The 23,513-nt window shown below is 39.3% G+C and overlaps 2 protein-coding genes across 2 annotated transcripts; both read left to right on the forward strand.

The window, feature by feature from the left end:
* The first annotated feature begins 2,216 nt into the window (after positions 1–2,216).
* LOC115829710 (protein CXorf40A-like) lies at positions 2,217–2,865 on the forward strand. Its single transcript, XM_030793877.1, has 2 exons — positions 2,217–2,475; positions 2,621–2,865. The coding sequence occupies exons 1-2, from the start codon at positions 2,217–2,219 to the stop codon at positions 2,863–2,865; spliced, it is 504 nt and encodes a 167-aa protein (XP_030649737.1).
* Positions 2,866–5,080: 2,215 nt separating this feature from the next.
* LOC115829711 (NACHT, LRR and PYD domains-containing protein 3-like) lies at positions 5,081–20,313 on the forward strand. The gene is made up of 12 exons (XM_030793879.1): positions 5,081–5,172; positions 5,248–5,364; positions 5,489–5,537; positions 6,038–6,233; positions 6,655–8,431; positions 9,198–9,371; positions 10,542–10,715; positions 13,222–13,395; positions 15,914–16,087; positions 16,531–16,704; positions 19,251–19,424; positions 20,121–20,313. The coding sequence occupies exons 1-12, from the start codon at positions 5,081–5,083 to the stop codon at positions 20,311–20,313; spliced, it is 3,468 nt and encodes a 1,155-aa protein (XP_030649739.1).
* The last annotated feature ends 3,200 nt before the right edge of the window (positions 20,314–23,513 follow it).

Genomic DNA, 23,513 nt, shown 5'->3' on the forward strand with positions numbered 1-23,513 from the left:
GTAAAGCAGTCCTCTACTGGGATATAATCCCTTTTTTTATTTTGTGTATGTGTGTATGTGTGTATTTATGTATTTGTAAGTATGTATTTAGGAGCTAATGCTTCAAAAGATAAAAGCAGTTAAATAATTAATCTAATAAAACATCATCCTCTCTGCTTTGTCCCACCCATGCTAAATCTTTTCAATATTAATCTTTTGTGAACATCATCCTGTGTTAGTTGTGCTAATGAATGTGTGTGCTGTTTTTTCTCTGGTTTGAGAAATGGTTACTCACACACTTACTGTGTGTGCGTTGAGTCTCTTTCTCTCTGTACAGTGTGTTTACAGGACAGTGTCCTGGCTTTCTGGAAACATGGACTGCGGGGGCGGAGCCTTCAGAATGATGAGGTACCTGTCAATCAAATCAGTTGCCTAGGCGATACTGGCACACAACTGAAGACCAGAGGCATAATCAGAAGGACACATATCACTTCAAATTCTTCATAGTGTTTTTATTCTTTGTATTGACTGTAGGATTTCTGTGCACTGTGTTTGAGTGGTTTAGGGTCTTGAACACTCCTCTGTGTTGTTTCTCACAGGTGACACAAGAGATCACAGATGAGAGCAGAGTTTTCCGGGTGCTTGGGACAAATAGATGAGTTTCAGTTCAGTTATGGAGGCATGACACACAGCACCAAAAAAAACAGGGATATTATCCTACAGAGCACGCCGACAGATAACCCCACGGCTTTCAGTAACCTGTACATTCTAACAGGACACGAGAGCAGTTACTGAGACACTGCACAGACAGGCAGAGGAAAAACAGTGTCCCGGGATGGGTCAACGCCGCAACTCTGCCGTCTGGGGCGAACGGTGTGACCTCTGACCCGGAAGTCTGGAGACGTGATGAAGAAACTGAATCCCTGAAGGTGGAGGACACTCACTAGTGCTCACACATCCAAGCGAGCTGGCCACGCCCACAGAGGAGTGAAGGAGAGAGCGCTACGTCACGTGTAGTCATGCAGAACTGAAAGAGTTCCTCACAGCAATTGCAGACGGGGGGACGAAGACAGACAGCATGACTGTCAGATCACTCATACTGTACTACAGAGAGAGAGAGAGAGAGAATATAAAATCCTGTAGGACTTGCCTGATAAAGCAAAGATGAAACTAAATCAAAAGAAAAAGACTAGCCACTGTGTAGTCTGAGGACATGTCTCTGGGCCATAAAGCTGTCTTCAGTTTTAGACGTGTGTTATGTTAACAGCAGTGTTCTCCGAGGTCACAGAGTTTCTCTGGGGGTATTTTGTTTTAGTTTTTGTTTTATTTTTGGAGGGGGCAGGGGCTGAGTTTCTTTTTTGAAGGCAGAACCACTTTCTATGAAATCAGCTTTGTGGTCACATCCATGTTTTGGATGTACACATGAATGTACAGAAATGAACAGAGTTTCTCAAAGAAATGATCACATTGCTCTTAAACACAGAGTGGACAGGACTGTAATACTGTGTGTTACAGATTCTCAACAGGAAATGGAAATACAAAAATCTCAAGGACAGTTCCCGGGGATTTGTAAACGAATGAATAAAGTCTGTGTTGTTTAAAAAAAAGTTGTGACATGTTTATTTTGAACCCTTTCTGGTTTGAAATTTTATGACCATTTTTGTATTTCAACAAATTCTGAATGTTTATACAAGTTTTGGATGTTGATGTTAAAATACGTTCAAAATATTGCTGAGCTTAATGTGAAAGTTTTATTTTCAAATCAGGGTGCAAGCGAGAGGTTCTTTAAACGTACATTTTCATTTTAAGGTTGTGGTTAAACTATTGCATTTTCAGCCATTGGGGGCAGTGTTTCAAATTTCTCCAACAAGCACTCTTGAAGTTTTGTCTTGTCTCGTCTTTTACTGTCAGGAAGTTGTCTGCGTGGTCACTAGAAGTCAAATATGTTCGAATATTCTCAACAGTAGGTTGAGAAAAACGTGTTTTCCGTCAGTATAAGAAAGTCTCCGATTATATTAGCCACTGCGCAAAAGCGCAATTAAATGTAGAAAGCCGCAGAGGCAACTTGGGAAATTGTGCAACAACGTGAAGGGTCTAAGTCAACGTCGAATTTGTCAGACGGATTAGAAAATTACGGATATCACTTCTAAGTAATTCACTTTAATTGTACCAACACTTGCAGCATCTCTTATGAGTTCAGATAAATATCTCGCCCACATCCGTTAGTTGCTCATAACATGAGTTTGGAAGTGGGTTGTCTGTCTTTCAGACAGCCGTATGCTGGGCTTGTATTAAATGGACTGAAGACGATTGAGACGCGTTGGCGTCCTCTGCTGTCGGAAATGAGACATTGCACTTTAGCAGTGCACATTGCGCAAAAAGACTGGGAAGGAGACGAGTGGAAAGAGATCCTTACACACACACTTGGGATGACAAGAAGCCAGATAGACGATCTCCTGCAGTCCGGCGAAAGGTTCGGACGCGGAGTGGTGGCAGGTGAGAAGTAAGATTGTTATCAGATCTCACATCACTTTAAACCACGGAAATGAGTGCGACTTTTGTAAACTGGTTTTCGGCATAGTTTCCAGGAGAACTGTTCGATTATCGAAAAAAACCAAAGCTGTTAATTTTCTTATTCCAGGTTTGGTGGATGTAGGGGAGACTTGGTTTTGCCCTGAAAATCTGCCTGACGAGGAGGTACAGGAGTTGGAGAGAGCGGCGTGTCTGAGAGGACTAGCGGGAAAACATCTCACGCGTCTGTCAAACCCACGCTGGCTCGCGCAGCCGCTGTACGGCAGAGGACATAAGGACGTTTGGACTGTCCACATTCCAGTGCAGTTTCTGCCCTCGTCCGTCCCGCTCCGACAAGAAAATGACAAGACATGACAGTCTTTCGGGTCAAATGTAAAGACTTCCAAGTCAGAAAATTGTTCACTGGGAGAATCACTCAAATAACGCTACAGATGTTGACAGTCTAAAATGCTTAGCGTGAGAAATGCTTAACGAGTTTTAAAGAAGCAAATATGACAGGTAGACACTCCAAACTGTTCACATGTATAGCTATTCCATGTTACTTAATGTATAATGAAGTTTGAGAACATACTCATAAGGGAAATATTTTAAATATTGATTATACTGTGACAAAGGTCAGGAATGCAGACTTGGGTGAGTATGACTGAACAGATCTTTTTATTGCTGAGAGTTTTCACTCAGTCAAATGCCAATGTATCATCATCTGACATCACAAACTTGCCTTGACTTGACTACATCCCTGCTATATACCCATGTGTTCTCTGCATCTGGACCACAAAACAGTGACACAACATGTCTCAGACATTCCCCAGTTGATAACCACAGACAACAAGTTCACACCATAAACAGTACAGAACATTACAGAACAATGCACAATCTCAACAAGAAAACTTCTTAACCAATAGAAACCACAACAGAAATCCACTCCCAGCATGCCCTGTACCAGCCCAGGAAATAACGGTAACAGAACTCTGTTACAATACTTTTTCTTTGCGCATATCCACTTAATGAGCGAAAATATACCCATAATGATAAGTATAGACTCTGATTAGGTGTAACCCCAGAGCCCTTTGTGTTCTCAGTCCGGCCCTGAGCATCATGTTTGACTGACTGAATTTGTTAAAGTCAGATCACTACATTTTCTAATTAAATTAAAAAGAAAAAAACAAACAAACATTGTTACACGGCTGATTTTATTACAAAAATATGGTGGGTCAGACAGACCCAACACAATCAATATCTAACAGTATTGACCCAGAAAGTATTTTAGTTCCACAAAAGCCCCTCACACCAAGTAATCGTTTCACATCAACTAATCTGAACTGTGTGTGTTCTTGGCTCTGGTGCTTTGTGTTGAGGTACTGGAGCAGGAGTCCAGTTCATTTCATGTTCTTTTATTACAGAAAATATCACATACAGCACAGCACGTTTCACCTCATTCAGCTGTTTAAATTCATTAACCATTTAACTGGTTAAGACCACACTCATAAAACAGAGGGCTCTAGACAGGAACACGTCTTACAAATAGGTAAAATAAAAAATTACACAGTTGATTTTCACATCACGCAAATTCAAACAGAATAATGACATCACATGATAAACTAAATCCCTGAATGATACTAATAAGTATATGTCTTGTTTAATGGGAAAATAAATCTGTTTTTGGCAGATCTGTTTTTGGCACTGAAAACAACCCATTCAGATCAGATTGAGGGTTTTGTGTTTTATGTGAGGGAAGCTGTAAGTAGTAATGATGGGGAAAGAAAAACCTTATGATGATGTATGAAATGACAGACAGATGTCTCATAATTTATTATAACATTTAAAGTGAGGACACATTCAGAACAGTAACTGCTGCCTAATCAGGAGGTGCACGTGTGATGAATTTATAGACTTTTAAAATCTCATTTTAACTAGACGTTGTTCTGCATGTTTGAAACACACAACACAGAAAACATAAAAGAGAATGGCTGTGGAGAGACTGAGTGAAGTCATGTGACTCCAGCCACCATTGTAAGATTACAGCAAGAGGATTATCAGGCAGCGCCAACTATGGCACGCACACTCTGGCTCCCTCTAGTGGTTAGTAAAAGATGTGTCGTTTAGCTCACCAGGTACACGGAACACTTAAAAAAACGAAACAAAACACAAACTCCACCCCTCCAGCCAGAGCAAATGAAAGTGAAAGGTATTTTTCTAGGAGTTGCGTATATTTTTTAGAGGACAAGCACAATGTCATAAACACAAAGAAGAAAATCCAGTGAGTATAATAATAAATGATGTGTCTTTATATATTCATATGACAGAAACGGAGGAAGCAGAATATTGCACATCAGTTGTGAGAAATCAGGTTTTTATTTTCCTCTGTTGTATGAGACAATCTCTGAACAGGAAGAGACATTTATACAGAATGGTCAGAGTACAGTAACACTCTCACAGAGTGAAATATGGAGAGTATTAATACTCTCACAGACATGTCTCCACTCCTGTCCTTGTCAAACATGTGTGTGTTCATGTGTCATTCACAGGTTTACTGGTCTTGGATCATTATTGGTCATAATTCTTGAACATGGAGAGAGAAGTTTCCACAGAGAGTGAGAGGGGAAGCACTGTCTCTTCAACCAAACAACCACAACACAACACTGAGACAGCAGATAAGAGGTGAGTGAAAGAGACAGAGAGAGAGAGAGAAAACATTGGAAAGTGAAAAAGAGCTTTCATTGTCTTGTGTTAAAGGTCTGTCCGGCAGAGATCAAACAGGACACCTGTACCCAGCTGTGTGTCCATGAAGAGTGACCAGTCTATGGGTCATCCAATAAAATTCAGTGAAGAAAACTCTCACACTGAACAAAGGTAGGACAGTCATTTATAGACTATTATAATTCATATGTCTTTGTCATTTATACACTGTCATGATTAATGGTTCTTTGAATAGGTTTATCTTGAGTTAAAACATTCCTGTTGTTTTGTGTTTTAGGGATAAACAGATTCATCAGGATAAAATAACTGTGTCATCTGTTTTTAAGGTGAATTAAGTCTCCCTACCTACTAGCAGTCACAGGACTGTGAGTTTTGAAGTTCACACACACACACACACACACACACACACACACACCCCTACCTTTCTTTTCTAGCCCATGAGTGCTGTATCAATATCTGAAAAGCATTATTATTATTATTGATAATATCATTTTTTATATTTATAATTTATATTAATTGATCACTATCAATATAGTAACCATTCTTAACCACTGCTACTAACATTAAAAGTTTAGCAAAAATTGTCTACAGGGAAGAGAAAGTGAGCATAGTGTGTATAAACACACAGTATAACGTGGTGTTTTTAAAAATGTGCATGTGGTTTAATTCATGAGTCTATGATGGGGATGTTATATGTGTAGAATTGTGTGTTAATGTTATTGTATTGTATAGATGTGACATTACACAATTCAGCTCATTTCAGTCAAAAACTCAAACATTCAAAGTTAAGTCATTCAATATTAATCCCTTTGATTCTTTGTTAAAGGAGCTGGAAAAGAAAATCATCACTTTTGTGAAAAGTGAACTGAAGAAATTAGAGAATGTGTTGAGTCCAAATTACAGAGACAGTTTCCAGAGAGAGAAAGAGGATGAGACCAGTGCCAGAGAGGGAGTTCTGAAGATCACACTGCACTTCCTGAGGAACATGAACCACAATGACCTCGCTGACACACTGGAGAAAAGTAAGACATCTGTTACAACAAACAGTCTTTATTCAGTGATATACAAGCACACAGGATGAAATAGGAGATTTTTAAAAATCTATTTTAACCTTGACAGGTGAAAACAACACGTGAACATAGTAAATTAACACTAGCCCATTGACTTTGTCCAGTTAGTAAATTAAATCTTTAATAAATTATTCACAAACAGCAAATGATAAGAAGAAATAATAATAATAATAATAATAATAATAATAACAATAATAATAACAATAATAATTGTTGTAGTGTCAAGGAACATCTGTTATTTACTGTATTTACTTGATCATCACTCTCACACCAAACTGCTCTCAGCCTTATTGACTGTTATTAATAAAACTGAATACTTCATATTCATCATCTTTGACCCTGACATGCTGTTTCTCTGGTTTATAATGCTTAGATGAGCTGATGGTAACTTGTCACCATGAACTGAAGTCAGATCTGAAGAGGAGGTATCAGTGTGTATTTGAGGGAATAGCAAAACAAGGAAACCCCACACTCCTCAATAAGATCTACACAGAGCTCTACATCACAGAGGGTGGAAGTGGAGAGGTCAATAATGAACATGAGGTCAGACAGATTGAGACAGCATCCAGGAGACCAGCAACATCAGAGACACCAATACAATGCAATGACATCTTTAAACCCTTACCTGGACAAGACAAACCCATCAGAACTGTGCTGACAAAGGGAGTTGCTGGCATTGGAAAAACCGTCTCTGTGCAGAAGTTCATTCTGGACTGGGCTGAAGGAAAAGCTAATCAGGATATCCAGTTCATTTTTCCACTTCCTTTTCGGGAGCTGAATTTGAAAGAGGGAGAACACAGTTTGATAGATATTATTCATGATTTTTTCCCAGCGACAAAGGTACTGAAATTTACCAACAATGACAAATTCAAAATCATGTTCATCTTTGATGGTTTAGATGAATGTCGATTTCATCTGGATTTCCAGAAAAATAAGATTTTGACTAATGTAACAGAATCAAGCTCAGTGAATGTTTTGTTGACAAACCTCATTAAGGGGGATTTGCTTCCCTCTGCTCTCCTCTGGATAACCTCCAGACCAGCAGCAGCCAATCAAATCCCTCCTGTCTGTGTTGACCAGCTGACAGAGGTACGAGGGTTTAATGACCCACAGAAGGAGGAGTATTTCAGGAAGAGAATCAGTGATCAGAATCTGGCCAACAGTATCATCACACACATCAAATCATCAAGGAGCCTCCACATCATGTGTCACATACCAGTCTTCTGTTGGATTTCAGCCACTGTTCTAGAGAGAATGTTGGGAGAGGCACAGAGTGGAGAGATCCCAAAAACTCTGACTCAAATGTACACACACTTCCTGATCTTTCAGACCAAACAGAGGAATCAGAAATATGATGGACATTATGAAATGGATCCACAATGGAAAAAACAGAGCATTTTGTCACTGGGAAAACTGGCTTTTCAACAGCTGGAAAAAGGCAACCTGATCTTCTATGAGGAAGACCTGAGAGAGTGTGACATTGATGTCAGAGAGGCATCAGTGTACTCAGGAGTCTGCACCCAGATCTTTAGAGAGGAGACTGGGCTGTTTTATGGGACTGTGTACAGCTTTGTTCATTTGAGCATTCAGGAGTTTCTGGCAGCTTTATATGTGTACATGTCTCTCAGCAACAGCAACACCAATGTTCTTGTCCAACAGCAAACATCACTGGATGAATCTAATGAAACAGTGAGCAGTTTGCTCAAGAGTGCAGTGGACAAGGCCTTACAGAGTGAGAATGGACACCTGGACCTTTTCCTCCGCTTCCTTCTGGGTATCTCACTGGAATCCAATCACACACTCTTACGAGGCCTACTTACACACAGAGGAGGCAACTCGTACAGCAAAGAGGAAACACTGAAGTACATTAAGAGCAAATTTAGAGAGAATCCATCTCCAGAGAGATCCCTCAATCTGATCCACTGTTTGAATGAACTCAATGACCATTCTCTAGTGGAGGAGATCCAAAGCTACCTGAGCTCAGGAAATCTCTCCAGAGCTGAACTCTCTCCTGCTCAGTGGTCAGCTCTAGTCTTTGTATTACTGACATCAGAGGAGGAGCTGGATGTGTTTGACCTGAAGAAGTTCATCAGATCAGAGGAGTGTCTTCTGAGGCTGCTGCCAGTGGTTAAAGCCTCCAGAACAGCTCTGTGAGTAAAGACTGTTTATCCACACACAGATGAGAAGGGCACTTTGTCAAGATGCTCTCTTACATTTACACAAGTGTTGACATAACTACAGGAACATTGACACAGAATGGTCACAAAAACTGTTATCCATATTTTTTACCATTGTGTTCTTATCTCAGCTTAAAGCGACTCTATATGGAACATCTAAGCAGAATTTCATTAACATAATATTCAGTTTTTCACCATTATGTTCCGTGGTTACAGACAGAACTTTTATTCAGTGTGATTCAATCCACTGGCCCTGATATCTAAATTTGAATTTGCTGGTATTACCAGAAAAAACAGTAGAATCAACCAGCAGTAAAGTAAATGGAAGGCATCATCTTTCCATCTCGAGATGTGTTTTAATGTTAGAACACAACGATGGAAAAATCACACAATTCCTTTCACACCTAGACCCTCTTTCCACAGGTTGAACAGGTTGTGAAAACAGAGAAAATCACTAGAAGCTACATTCATCAGAGATATAGACCTTTAGTTACACCTTTGATACAGTTGAGCATATTAACGTGTTTGCAAGCTAGAATCATCTTATTTAAAATCAAAACCCACAAAACCTTCTATTGACTAAGTTTATATTGACTTGTGGCTTTCACTGATCAAACAGAAATGGCCTTCTCACTGACCATGTATTGGTGTAATATTAGTTTTATTCATAACTGTACTTGCTTTTGTTGGTGTTTGATATTAGAAAATACTGAAAATATTGTTGATATTTGAGTTTCAGGCTTAACAGTTGTGACCTAACAGAGAAAAGCTGTTCAGCTCTAGTCCCAGTTCTCAGTTCAGACTCCTCCAGTCTGAGAGAGCTGGACCTGAGTCACAATAATCTGCAGGATTCAGGAGTGAAGGTGCTCTCTGCTGGACTGGAGAATCCTCACTGTAAACTGGAGACACTGAGGTGAGTTCATATCTGCCAGACAGACCATTTTCCACCCATGGTACTTGAAGAGTCATTTAAAGGAAATTTGTAAAAGATGTTTTATTTTCAATCAGTGTATCAATATATGCAGTCATCACCATTTAATGAGAATCTGTTTTGTCTGTTGTTCTATTCGACTATTTCCAAGATGTGTGATATGGTGTTTTATTTTCACTGAATGTTCTTATTAACAACTGACTGTTGCACTGGCCTGTCAAGCATTGGGAAAAATATCCGTCATATTTGTAATCATTTATGTATTTGTCACAAATTGAATGAGGGCAAGTACACGTTTGAGTGCCAGTGCAAGCTGAGTGTAAGTTTCCAGTTTTTATTTAACACAGGTACAGGAACACATAAACAAGGCAGGATTCAACATAGCACTTGGACTTATTTAGACTTACTCAGGTACTTCAGATAACATCAGGCAAGACAAGACAAAGACCTTAGAGAGGAAACTAAGGAAAATATTAACATTTATACAAAGAGCAAACCAGGCGAGAATAACCAAAAACAGGTGTGCACAATGACTGAATAATTAATGTTTAAGATAATAAATGACTGATAATTACCTCACATTACTTCTCAAACTGTAGTGGAATTATTTTTCTCATTACTTCCTGGAAAAAGTAATCCCATTTGCCATTTCTATGCATGGGCATTTCTAGCATTTCTAGATATTTGGGGCTGACTTCAGTGTCTTTTCTGTCTCTCTCCACTTTCTTGTTCTTGTCATTTTTGCTGTACTGTTACTGTCTGTAGTTAAGTTGTCTGTTTCTCTTCTGTTTTGCTCCTGTCTGTCTCAGTTCTCTTTTCTTTCATCCTGAATTGTTTGCCATGTTAATGTCCCAGTTTTGCTGGGAAATTTTGTTCCACAGTTAAAAATGTCTGAGTTAAAATGACCCCTACATCAGATTTGTTTCTGTCTATTAGAGGAAAAGCAATATCACAGTCCAGGCGTATGGTCATAGTGTGTGTTTGTGTGTGTTTGAGTGTGTGTGCGTGTGTGTGCATGTGTATGTGTGTGTGTGTGTATAAAATCAGTTCTTACATTTAAATAAATAAATTTAAAGACTTTAATCTACATTTATAATAATTGAAAACGCACTGTATATATATTCAGAAGACAAACTTTGCTTCTCTCTCCAGACTTTCAGATTGTTGTATAAGTGAGGAAGGATATGCTGCTCTGGCTTCAGCTCTGAGATCAAACCCCTCACACCTGAGAGACCTGGACCTCAGTGGGAATGATCCTGGAGACTCAGGAGTGGAGCTGCTCTCAGCTTTACTAGAGGATCCACATTGTAAACTACAGAAACTGAGGTGAAGAATTTGTATAACAGTGTGCAGAACAGATATTTGTATTAAAAAAAGGAGCACACTCAATCTTTACAGACAGAATTCTTGACACTCTCATAACATTATTCATGTTTGTTGAATTATGTCATAATAAGAATTTAAACTATGCTCTGATGTGTAAGTTATACAATCAGTTTCTTCTTTAGCACTGAGTACAGTCCTCCCCCAAGACACTTCTTTTAGGGGTTAAGAAAATTCAACTTTATGGACAGTTTCATGTAACACCTTGACTTCAGTTCATCATCTTATTTACAATCAAAACCCACAAAACTTTCTACTGACTTTAAGTTTATAATGACTTGTGGCCAGAGTGTGAATTATACAATGAGAGTCGGGGAGGGGGGTCAGCTTTTTCTCCAGGTCTGTATAGCATAGGATATATAAATATCTCGACCCTCCCAAACTGTTGTTCTTTAACTCTTTTGGGGAGGTCAAAGTCTTAACTGGGGGCTTAGACCCCCCCAATTCAACATTATGGACAGGTTCATGTAATACCCTGACTTCAGCTCACAAAGATATTTATGGAACTTAGGAGGACCTACTAGACTTCCTGTGCCATGCTAACACATGAGCGCTTAGACAAGAGTCAGCATGTGACCATGTGGCCTTCAATTCACTCAGAGCACTCATGGTTCGTTAGTTTTTGTATGAATAATCTTGTGCATCATGGCCCCTAAAATGAAGAAAGTGTAAGGCCATAGAAAAGTCCATAAATGACAGCAGAGGTGTTTCTAAGTGTGGCAAGGCCAGAGCAACCATGTGGTAATGTGGTGTTTAGTTTTCTCAGAGCACTCATGGTTTGCTAGTTTTTGCAGTGTCTGTACACAGGCTGTCCCTCTTTCTTACTCTCCTCTCTTTTTTCTGCCGTCTGTCTCTGTTTTATCTCCTTATCCATCTTTTCTCCCATCTAGTTGCTCTCACTATCTTGTTTTTTTGTATCTCCAACACAGGATGGAACCATTAGAGTGTACCTCCTCCATTTCATATTAGTAACCTATCAGTGGACTTGTTGTGATCTATACCACTAACAATCTCCTTCACAATAGACAAAATAGCCAAGAGATTCAGTGGCCCATTGTTTTTCTCAACCACATGTGAACATGGCATAGTGCACTGAGTGATCTGTCACAACTGCAACTGCTAACAGGTATTGTCAGGGCTGTCTGAAAAACTGAGCTCAGGATAGGAAACATATGAGCATCAAGGAGCTTCTACACTCTGCTAACATCACAGATGGCACCTTCTCTCTGTGGCCTTGTGAGGAACTGTTTTGCTGCCATGATCTCCTTGATATGTTAATTGATATACTAATTGGTATGTTACAAAGTGTAGCAGTAAGACTCAACAAACCCTCAGAGCAGTGGATTTAGAGTTTTATTTAGAGACAAGCTCTTTAGTGTTTTTACTATTATTCCCACAAAGATTAGGACAGCACATTGTTTTCTTTTTCAGATGAAAAAATTGTTTGAGGCTACAAATGACAGACCCTAGCAACACTTCTGCCTCTAAGTTCATCTCTAAAACCCATACTAATCTAGAAAACAGAATGTACAAGGATGACAGTAGTAGTCTTATTGGTGCTTCATTAGTGGTTCAACCACACACCAGGTAATTCAGAAAAAGAATTACTTCAAAAATATATCCTCATAAAACAAACTAAAACAAAAGAGGTTTTACCGTGGTCAAGTAGTTCAACAACATACAACCTTCAACCAGAAACACTTTTTAAAGAAAAGTAAATACACATTATCAAGTGTGCTCAGAACATTACCAAAACTGCTTTTGCTGAACTCATTCTGCTTCCTTATATGTAAAGTAGTGGTTATATCTCTTTAACAAAAGTCTCTCAGATCTTTTGCTGGAAAGCCTGTTCCCCCTGCAGGCCAGCTTTGACAAGCTCTTTGGTAATTTATTTATTAAAAGATTATGGTTATTCATTTATGATTTAGAATTCAAATAAGTAACATTATTTGCTTAGAAATATATGTGTAATATGAGAAATGAAATTCTTATTAAGAGAGTAATTGTAATATGATTACAGGAACTTACACTGTAATGCTTCACATGACTTTGTTATGAAGAAAAATAATGAAATGACTGTAATGTATTACTTTGTAGCCCAACACTAGTGAAAAAGGTTCAGTGATGGGCAACATAACAAAGACATGATGCAAGTGCTACATTTGTCTTCATCAGCTGTGTGTAACATTTACACGCAGAAGAGAATTAATGAAGGGAAAATGCTGTGTTGTCTTGCGTTATGAATTATCTATTTAAGAAACTGTTTCCATTTCTTAAAATTTAGCATTGTTTTAGCAAATTGATTCTGTCTCTGGTGTTTTTCAGTGTTGAACTGGCCCTGTTCTCTGTAGGCTGAAGTGGACACAGTCCTGGACTATTGAGAAGGATAGTGACAGTGGTGAGGTGTAAAATGGTCAGTGACATGAATATATTCTTCCTCTCTCTGCAGGCTGTTGAAAAGTCCTGTTGCAGAGGAAGCCTGTGCTGCTCTGACTTCAGCTCTAGGTAAAAACCCCTTACTGCTGACAGAACTGGATCTGAGTCATAATAAAGCAGGAGACTCAGGAGTGAAGCAGCTCTCTGCTCTGCTGGAGGATCCACACTGCAGACTACAGAAACTGAGGTGAGATATGTCTCTTAAAAATGCCATGAAAACAGTATGATGAATCAGCTGCTTCATTTGTGAGTTTCACTTGAATAAAATACTGACATATGCTGTACTGTAGTCTTCCTTCAGCTACAGATTTAGGGTAAAGGTTAGTTGTGAAAACAAAGATGTTTGTCTGCATTTTCTCAGCCTGAACTCTACAACAAAGCCCTCGCTCTCTTTCTACATGGTAAAGGGGAGCTCAAGTTTCAAGTTCACTGTCATTATATCCTGCAGCATATTCACTACATGTAAGTGTCTATGTGAGATGTATGGCAATGTGTGTAGATATCTATTATATAGTAGCATTATCAAGTATATTAAGTGTCCAAAGGGAATGGTTAAAGTTATGATATTGTGGGGCCTAGCTGAATACTTTGACTGTCACCAGACCTCTCTGGTCTCTAAGTGAGGTGTAGTGGTAAAATACGATCACAGGTATATATTTTGTTAAGTGAATGGAATGTGTGGACATACTTTTCATCTCGTGTTACACTTCTCTCACTCAAGCACTGGTTTATCAACCAAGCTCTCACACACCTGCCCCACTGTTTTAGAGAGCTCTCATTATCTATGGGCGTCAAGGCCGAAGGCCCTTGGCTGCACGGGTATATCTGTGTGTGTGTGAGACCTTGTTGTCAGTCTTCCACCATCAAGACTCTAGTCTTTTCACCATCGAGACTCTGTCTGGATGCCTCTGATGACCTCCTCTCTGCTTTTGCTGTATACGTTACCTTTTACTCAATAAAGACAAAAGAGCTACCTTAAGTCATCGTCGTGCCTGTTTATTATTTTCAACAGTTTTAAAAACATTAATGGCCAACAATATGTTGACCATAGCTGTTGTACAGTTTATGACAGTTCTTCCTACAGGTATTAAGGCAGATGATTAGTCACCAGGGTGTGGGTGTGAGGGGGCTAATAGCTTCACAGCTCTGGGGTAGAGGCTGTTCCTCTAGATGACAGGGGGACAGACAGATAGTGGCTGGGGTGTGTGGGGTCCCTGGTGATTAGGAAAGTTCTCCTCAGACGTCTCTTGTCATATATGTCCTTTATGGGAGGCAGAACAGCCCCAGTGATTCTGTGCTGTTTTTACCACCTGTTGGAGAGGCTTTGATCAGTCACAGTGGAGTTGCTGTACCAGACTGTGGAGTACAGCATTGGGATCAGAACACAGCCTTGTGGGGCATCAGTGTTCAGCATGAGTGTGGTGGAGGTAGGGCTGAATGACTAATCGATTTCAAATCGCGATTTGAAACAATGCGATTAGCAAATCGCAAAGGCTGCAATTTAGGATTTATGTTATGCAGCGTGTTTGACTCAGGGTTTAAACTGTCATGTCAATGGTTTTAGTAATTCATGCCGTCCGCCTTGTGTGACAGTCATGCTCACCAATCAGAAGTGCCGTGCTCCTCATGTACCAGTCATGTGCACCAATCAGAAGTGACCCAAGGCGACTGTGTATATGCCCACCAACAACAAACACATGAAACCTAAGGAAAGCATTACATTCGTGGTGTGGAAAAATGGCCTCCACTGAGCCAGAGGCGACGTTGGACAATTTAGTCCTGAAGAAAAACAGCACTTGAATATTTAGATGCTGTGTGTGAGCCATAAGTGAATGACCTACCTATTTTAGTGTAAGAGAATGTTTACAGAAAGGTCCTATCATTTTCTTATTGGAATTGTTTTATTTTTTATCACTTCATTTATTTAACTTACCATAGTCACCACTTTTGTGATAATTGTTCTTTATTACACGGCTTTTTTGTATACCTGATTCTGATTGGTCAATTACGGTACTCTACGGTCTGTTATTTCTGAATAGTGGACCGCTGCTATGAATAACAGATCATTGCTATGAAACTATTTTTTAGAGGAAGCAATAAAATCATTTTTAAATCGCTTTGCGTTGAGATCCTGCATCACCTGGTCGGGGTTTATTTCACTATAATGACTGGCTCACTGCACATTATCCCTTACATGTTTAATTGTTCTATGTTCTTTGCCAATTAAAAAAATGTAATAAACACATTGAAAGCAATATATATCTGTAAGTTCTCATCCTTGCATTAGAATACAGAGCAGTTAATATTTTGATCTCATGTGGTAATGCTCCATCACATGTTTCAAATCTGTTACACAGTGAATATTGAACTGAAGCTTGACTTTGAAAAATTATATCGCAAATCAGATTGCAATTACAATATCTGTAAGAAAAATCATAATTAGATATTTTCCCCCAAATCGTCTAGGTGGAGGAGTAGTGCTCCATCCTGACAGACTGGGGTCTATGAAATCATTTCTTTCTTTAAAATACATTTCAAAACTTTGATCTACATTTGAAATAATTAAAAACACATTGTGTATCTGTGTTTAAAATCAGTTCTTACATTTAAATAAATACATTTCAAAACTTTGATCGACAATTAAAATAATTGAAAATGCATTGTATATATATATTCAGAAAAAAAAACTTTGCTTCTCTCTCTAGACTTTCAAACTGCAGTATAACTGAGGACGGATATGCTGCTCTGGCTTCAGCTCTGAGATCAAACCCCTCACACCTGAGAGAGCTGGACCTCAGTGGGAATGATCCTGGAGACTCAGGAGTGGAGCTGCTCTCAGCTTTACTAGAGGATCCACACTGCAAACTGCAGAAACTGAGGTGAAGATGTTGTATAACAGTGTGCAGAACAGATATTTGTATTAAAAAAAGTAGCACACTCAATCTTTACAGACAGAATTCTTGACACTCTCATAACATTATTCATGTTTGTTGAATTATGTCATAATAAGAATTTAAACTACCCTCTGATATGTAAGTTATACAATCAATTCTTCTTTAGCATTGAGTACAGTCCTCCCCCAAGACACTTCTTTTAGGGGTTAAGAAAATTCAACTTTATGGACAGTTTCATGTGATACCTCGACTTCAGTTCATCATCTTATTTACAATCAAAACCCACAAAACTTTCACTGATCAGGCAGAAATGGCCTTCTCACTGACAATGTATTGGCTCAATACTGGTTTTATTCATAACTAGACTTGCTTCTGTTGGTGTTTCATATCGAAAAATACTGAAAATATTGTTGATATTTGAATTTTAGGCTTAACAGTTGTAACCTAACAGAGAAAAGCTGTTCAGCTCTAGTCCCAGTTCTCAGCTCAGACTCCTCCAGTCCGAGAGAGCTGGACCTGAGTAACAATAATCTGCAGGATTCAGGAGTGAAGGTGCTCTCTGCTGGACTGGAGAATCCTCACTGTAAACTGGAGACACTGAGGTGAGTTCATATCTGCCAGACAGACCATTTCCCCCACATGGTACTTGAAGAATCATTTAAAGGAATTTCTTTTCAATCAGTGCATCAATATATGCAGTTGTCACCACTTAATGAGAATGAAATATATCTGTTTTGTCTGTTGTTCTATTCGACTATTTCTGAGATATGTGAGATGGTGTTTTATTTTCACTGAATGTTCTTATTAACAACTGACTGTTGCACTGACCTGTAAAGCATTGAGAGAAAATATCCATCATATTTGTAATCATTTATGTATTTGTCACAAATTGAATGAAGGCAAGTACACGTTTGAGTGCCAGTGCAAGCTGAGTGCAAGTTTCCTGCTTTTATTTAACACAGGTACAGGAACACATAAACAAGGCAGGATTCAAATGGCACTTGGACTTATTTAGACTCACACAGGTACTTCAGATAACGCGAAGCAAGACAAGACAAAGACTTCAGAAAGGAAACTGAGGAAAATATAAATATTTATACAAAGAGCAAACCAGGTTCAATTAACCAAAAACAGGTGTGCACAATGATTGAATAACTAACTGAATGAAGCAAGGAAAACAAAGAAGTGACTACACAGAGTGAACAAAAAGACTATCTTAAAATGACCAGCAGAGGGGGGCAGTGAGCCAAGGTGTGACACCATTTAAAATTATTATTTTACTTAATTAATATTTTATATATATATATATATATATATGTATACATACACTAGGGGCGTAATGATCCATCGCGGTGCAAAAATGTGACGGTACACATCATATAAATTGGACTGTCTGCATCTTAGAAGTTGGGACGGTTTTGGTCTTCAGCTCTAATTACAATTTTGTATTATTATCATCACTAAACATACATTTTATTTCAAATGTTTAGACGTACAAATACATACAAACACCAAATATAACAAACACTACATTACAATTCATCAGTGGTAGTAAATAAATGAAAGTAGACACCTGTGTCACCTGTATTTGTGTGAACAGTGCACAAATCCTCCATCCTCCTTTAAATCAGAAGTGTGGCAGCATGTTGGCTTTCAGGTCCTTTAACAGGAGAATGGCGACAGATTAACTGACAAAATGAAGATGGTATGCGATATAGAGAAACTATCAGCTACACTACTGCTAATACCGGGAATTATGATGCAGCATCTACAATCCTACCATGATGACAGACGTGAGAGAGAAAGTGCTTAAAGGCTAAACTTCTCTTGAAAAAAGTTTTGCGTTCCCGTTGCCTCATACATGTGCAAGAGCACAAGATATCACCAGATCCATAGGAGTGTTTATCACTAAAGACATGAGACCATTCTCAGTAGTGAACAAAAGTATTTCGCCTCCTACTGAAGACACTAAAGCCCAAATACAACATCCCATCACGCCCGCACTTTAGTCAGTCTGTAATACCAGCCTTGTCCAATGAAGCAACAATCAAAGTGACAGACATTCTGAAAAAAGTGTGGAGAGTTAGTTCATTAACTTGTGTCTAAATTTGAGCATTGTGTGTTGGTGCAATTTTCATCATTTCATATTAATGCAATTTAGACAGACCCATTCATTTTAATATTATTTTATGATTGAAGACTATTTATTTTTGTCTAGCTTTCAAAAAAATTCCTCCTAGGGTGATCTGGGGGCATCTTCCTGTGGGAAAAAATCTTTTGAATTTCAACAGCTAAATGCACAAATGGAGACAAAATGAAGAGCCTAGATAAAATAAGCTTTTTCTATAATCAAAGAAAATATTTGACAGCTGTGCATGGTGGAGACGTATCATGCCAGTTGGTTAACATGCCTACCAAAGTACCACACAGTTGACTGCACATACTTTTATAATGGTCCATGGCCCCAGAGGGAATCACTGTCAAACCTTGAAAGCAGGAGAGCACTGTTTATGAAAGGATAACTTTCCATACATCAGTCATTTAAAAGAAACTTTATTGTACGGTTTCATGTGATTCATATGAAGCATGAAAAATGTAACTCTACATATATGCTAGAAAAGGTGGTTTATGTCTTGTTGGTCTCTCTCTTCTTGTCTTATACCCTCTTTATGAGCACTGTCTGTGTCTTGTTACTCTCTTCCTGTCTGTCTTTTAATCCTCATTTGTTGACCTCAGTGTCTTTTCTGTCTCTCTCCACTTTCTTGTTCTTGTCATTTTTGCTGTAGAGTTACTGTCTGTAGTTAAGTTGTCTGTTTCTCTTCTCTTCTGTTTTGCTCCTGTCTGTCTCAGTGCTCTTTTCTTTCATCCTGAATTGTTTGCTATGTTAATGTCCCAGTTTTGCTGGGAAATATTGTTCTACAGTTAAAAATGTCTATGAGTTAAAATGACTTCTACATCAGATATGTGTCTGTCTATTGGAGGAAAAGCAAAATCACAGACCAGGTGTATGGTCAGTGTGTGTTTGTGTGCAAAAAAATCGGTTCTCACATTTAAATAAATACAATACAAAACTTTAGTCCACATTTAAAATAATTGAAAATGCATTGTTTATATATTCAGAAAAAAAAAACTTTGCTTCTCTCTCTAGACTTTCAGACTGCAGTATAACTGAAGAAGGTTATGCTGCTCTGGCTTCAGCTCTGAGATCAAACCCCTCACACCTGAGAGAGCTGGACCTCAGTGGGAATGATCCTGGAGCCTCAGGAGTGGAGCTGCTCTCAGCTTTACTAGAGGATCCACACTGTAAACTGCAGAAACTCAGGTGAGAGATGTCTCTTACAAATGTCATAAAAAGAATATGATGAATCAGCTGCTTCATTTGTGAGTTTAATTAATCTGTTGGATGTTTCACTTGAATAAAATACTGACATATACTGTACTGTAATCTTCCTTCAGCTACAGATTTAGGGGAAAGTTATTTATGATAACAAAGATGTTCATGTGCATTTTCTCAGACTGAACTCTACAACAAAGCCCTCACTCTCTCTAACATGGTAAAGGCGAGTTCAAGTCTCAAGTTCATTGTCATTCTATCTTGCAGCATATTCACTATTCACAGGGTAGTGCAGGGAATATAGCCATAGCAGCAGTGCCATAGAGCAATATAAACAATTATAAATAAGAAGTGTCTATGTGAGATGTTTGGAAATATGTGTAGATGTCTACTGTATAGTAGCATTATCAAGTATATTAGGTGTCCAAAGGGAATGGTTAGAGGTATAAAGTGTTGACCATAGGTGTTGTACAGTTTATGACAGTTCTTCCTACAGGTATTAAGGCAGATGATTAGTCACCAGGGTGTGGGTGTGAGGGGGCTAATAGCTTCACAGCTCTGGGGTAGAGGCTGTTCCTCTAGATGACAGGGGGACAGACAGATAGTGACTGGGGTGTGTGGGGTCCCTGGTGATTCGGAAAGTTCTCCTCAGACGTCTCTTGTCATATATGTCCTTTATGGGAGGCAGAACAGCCCCAGTGATTCTGTACTGTTTTTACCACCTGTTGGAGAGGCTTTGATCAGTCACAGTGGAGTTGCTGTACCAGACTGTGGAGTACAGCACACAGCCCTGTGGGGCACCAGTGTTCAGTGTGAGTGTGGTGGAGGTGTGGTCCCCCATCCTGACAGACTGGGGTCTGTCAGTAAGAAAGTCTAAGATCCAGTTGCATATAGAGTTAAACAGAACAAGAGCTCTGAGTTTGCCAACCAGCATCATTGGGATAATGATGTTGAAGGTGAAGCTAAAATCGATGAAGAGCATCCTTACATATGCATTCCTGTTATAAATGTGGGTTAGTGTGAGGCTGACGGCTGTGGAGATTGCATCCTCTGTAGACCAGTTTGCCCGGTGGATGAACTGGAACAGGTCTGGAAGTGTCTGGGATGCTGGCTTTGATATGAGCCATAACCAGCCGCTCAAAGCACTTCATTATTATGGGGGTGAGTGTGACTGGGCAATAGTCATTCAAACACGTGACAGCAGACTTCTTTTGAACAGGGATGACTGTAGTTGTCTTGAAGCAGGTGGGTACAGTAGCCTGAGCCAGGGACTCATTGAGGATATCTGTGCAGACCTCAGCAAGTTGTTCAGTGCAGCACTCTAAGGGCATGACAGGGGATAACATCAGGTCCTGTTGTGGCTTTGTGTGTGTTTACCCTCCTCAGTTAGACTGTGGTCTCATTGACTGGTCTAATGGAAATAATCTCTGTTGACATTAATCACATAATGAAGATATGACTGGTTTTTCAGATGAAGTTGTGTTACACTGGTCTGTCAGCTCTTCTTGTCTCTTCTCTCACTCTCTCCTCTCTGGACTTTCCTTGGCCTCTCCCCTCTTTCCTGGATTGGCTCTTTACATTCAGATAAAATGATTTATTGAAGTCAACAATAACCAATAATTGAAGTTTTAAAATAGCTCTGTTCTCATAAGAATTATTGCATCACAGAGTGACCTGATGGATCTGTTTTTAATAATATACATGAGTGTACAGTGTAGGACCAAGTGGAATGTGTATAGTTACCGTAATTTCCGGACTATTAAGCGCACCTAAATATAAGCCGCACCCACTGAATTTTTAAAAAATATTTATTTTGAACATAAATATGCCGCACATGTCTATAAGCCGCAGGTGCCTACATTGAAACAAATTAACTTTACACAGGCTTTAACGAAAGACAGTGCCTGTAACACGGCTTGTAACAAAACAGTAGCCTACCCCATCCATATTTATGATGTCGTGCGGGCCGATGGAATGCTCCGCTATCTTTGCATGAGTGAATTTGCGGAAGTTTGAAACTTTTTCCTCGTAGTCGGGAGGGAGCTGCTGACACAGAGTCGTCCGTGCCCTGATGGACAGGCCTTTACGTCTCATACATCTGAGACACCACGATGGTCCACCTCTAAAATCCTCAAACTTCATTGCGGTGGCGATTGTTTTGGCTTTCAGTCGGATCTGCACAGTTGAAACACCTCGGCCGTCTGCTCTCTGTGCGTTGACCCAGTCTTCGAACTCATTTTCTAGTTCGGGCCATCTGCTTTTCTTCCCTCTGAAAGCTTTTGTTGTCTTTTTGCACTGAGTCAGTTCCTCACGCGGCTGTTTCCAACGTCTTATCATCGACTCATTAAGGCCAAACTCCCGCGCAGCAGCTCTATTTCCTTTTCCAGCAGCCAGATCGATCGCCTTCAACTTGAAAGCTGCATCATATGCATTTCTCCATGTCTTTCCCATGATAAGGGTGTGTACATGACAAAATGACTACCTTAATCAGAATGATTCAGTGGGAGTGCGCTCGATTTAATGTAAAGAGTTTCATTGGTTCACCTTAACCCATTCGGCAATTTCATTGGTCTAATGTTATGGAGCTCAGTTTTTTGGAGGCATGCAGCTTGTGAAAAATCCATAAATTAGCCGCTTCATTGTTTAAGCCGCGAGGTTCAAAGCGTGGGAAAAAAGTAGCGGCTTATAGTCCGGAAATTACGGTACATACATATACACACACGTGTGCAGACACTAACTCTCATTTGACACAGAGTGAAGGGTTGAGTAAAGGTGCTGCTTTTGTGTTCATGGGAAAACAAGTGGATGATGTGACTAACAAGGATTTATCCCTAAAAAGCAAAAGATGTACAGACATTCAAACTGTCACAAGTTTGTGGAATCTGTGGATAACAAGAATCCAAGAACAAACAGGAGAGAATGTTAAAAAGATCCCCAATGACCTGTTCAGCCAGGTCTCACCTGACATAGCAGGTGAACTAGCCGACTCTGTGGACATCACCCATAGATTGGGTCCCCACTCAGGAGATGCACAGTCTAGACACAGAATTACTGTGCAGTTTACTTCAGGAGTTTACAGGGACAACATTGAGAGGGAAACAAGAACATCAACTTCTGTTCAAAGAGAAGATCAAGGTCTTTAAATCTCTCACGCAGAGAGCTAAAGAGGTCAGGATCAGACTGTGGCCTCTAGTGGAACAAGTGAGAAAGGATGTGAGAAAAAACAGGTTTCAGAGCCTTTTAAACCTGTACTGAAGGTTGAAGAGCCACAGAGAAGCAGGCTACAATAAGAATCAAACAAAGGTGATAGCTCTATTCACAACTGATCCTTAGTTTAGTTTGGAAAAACAAAACAGTGTAAGAGATGTGTAATAATCCACACAAATCATGGTTTAATATTTTGAACCCATTTTAACGATTCATTAATTACCCTTGATCTATGTGGAACTTTATTCGAAATTTTTCAAAACTGATGGCCTCAAATTTCTATTTTTGTGTAACAATGATATCAGTAAAAATGCTAATCAAATTCCAGATGTTGTTGGCCTGGTCTCTTATGTTTACACATAAATCTTCAGCACAAAGATGCAGGATCTGAAAAAAGGACATTCTATATAAAAGTAAATCTGTATTCTTTTAAAATTGAATTAATGACAATATTATTCTAGTGGGTCAACTACTTGAGGCAAATGGAAGGTTGTACAGCTACTCAGATTTCCTGAGAAAATATCAAATTCCAGTAACTTGAAGAATATGCAGTCGTATTTGATGCTGTGATGTCTGGGGTTATAATGTCACTGAGGGACATTCATTTCTTTTGGCCATTTGTTCATGCTTTTGATCTCTCTCATACTGAAGTGAGTGATTTGTTCTTCTCAGCAGTGCAGCAAAATAATAGATCAATTAGAGCTGTATTTCAGAAAGACATTATTACTGTTTCTTTTATAATCCAGCATTGATGTGGTCTAGTGAAGAATGTGCACTGGAGAAGAGTTTGGGCCTTACCTCTTGTCACAGACTGAGGGAAATTCTGGATGCATGTGCAGTAATGGCCTTGTTCCTCAGTTTATTAGAACA

The sequence above is a fragment of the Chanos chanos genome, chromosome 16 (genome assembly GCF_902362185.1).
Source record: "Chanos chanos chromosome 16, fChaCha1.1, whole genome shotgun sequence".
NCBI classification, from domain to species: Eukaryota; Metazoa; Chordata; class Actinopteri; order Gonorynchiformes; family Chanidae; genus Chanos; species Chanos chanos.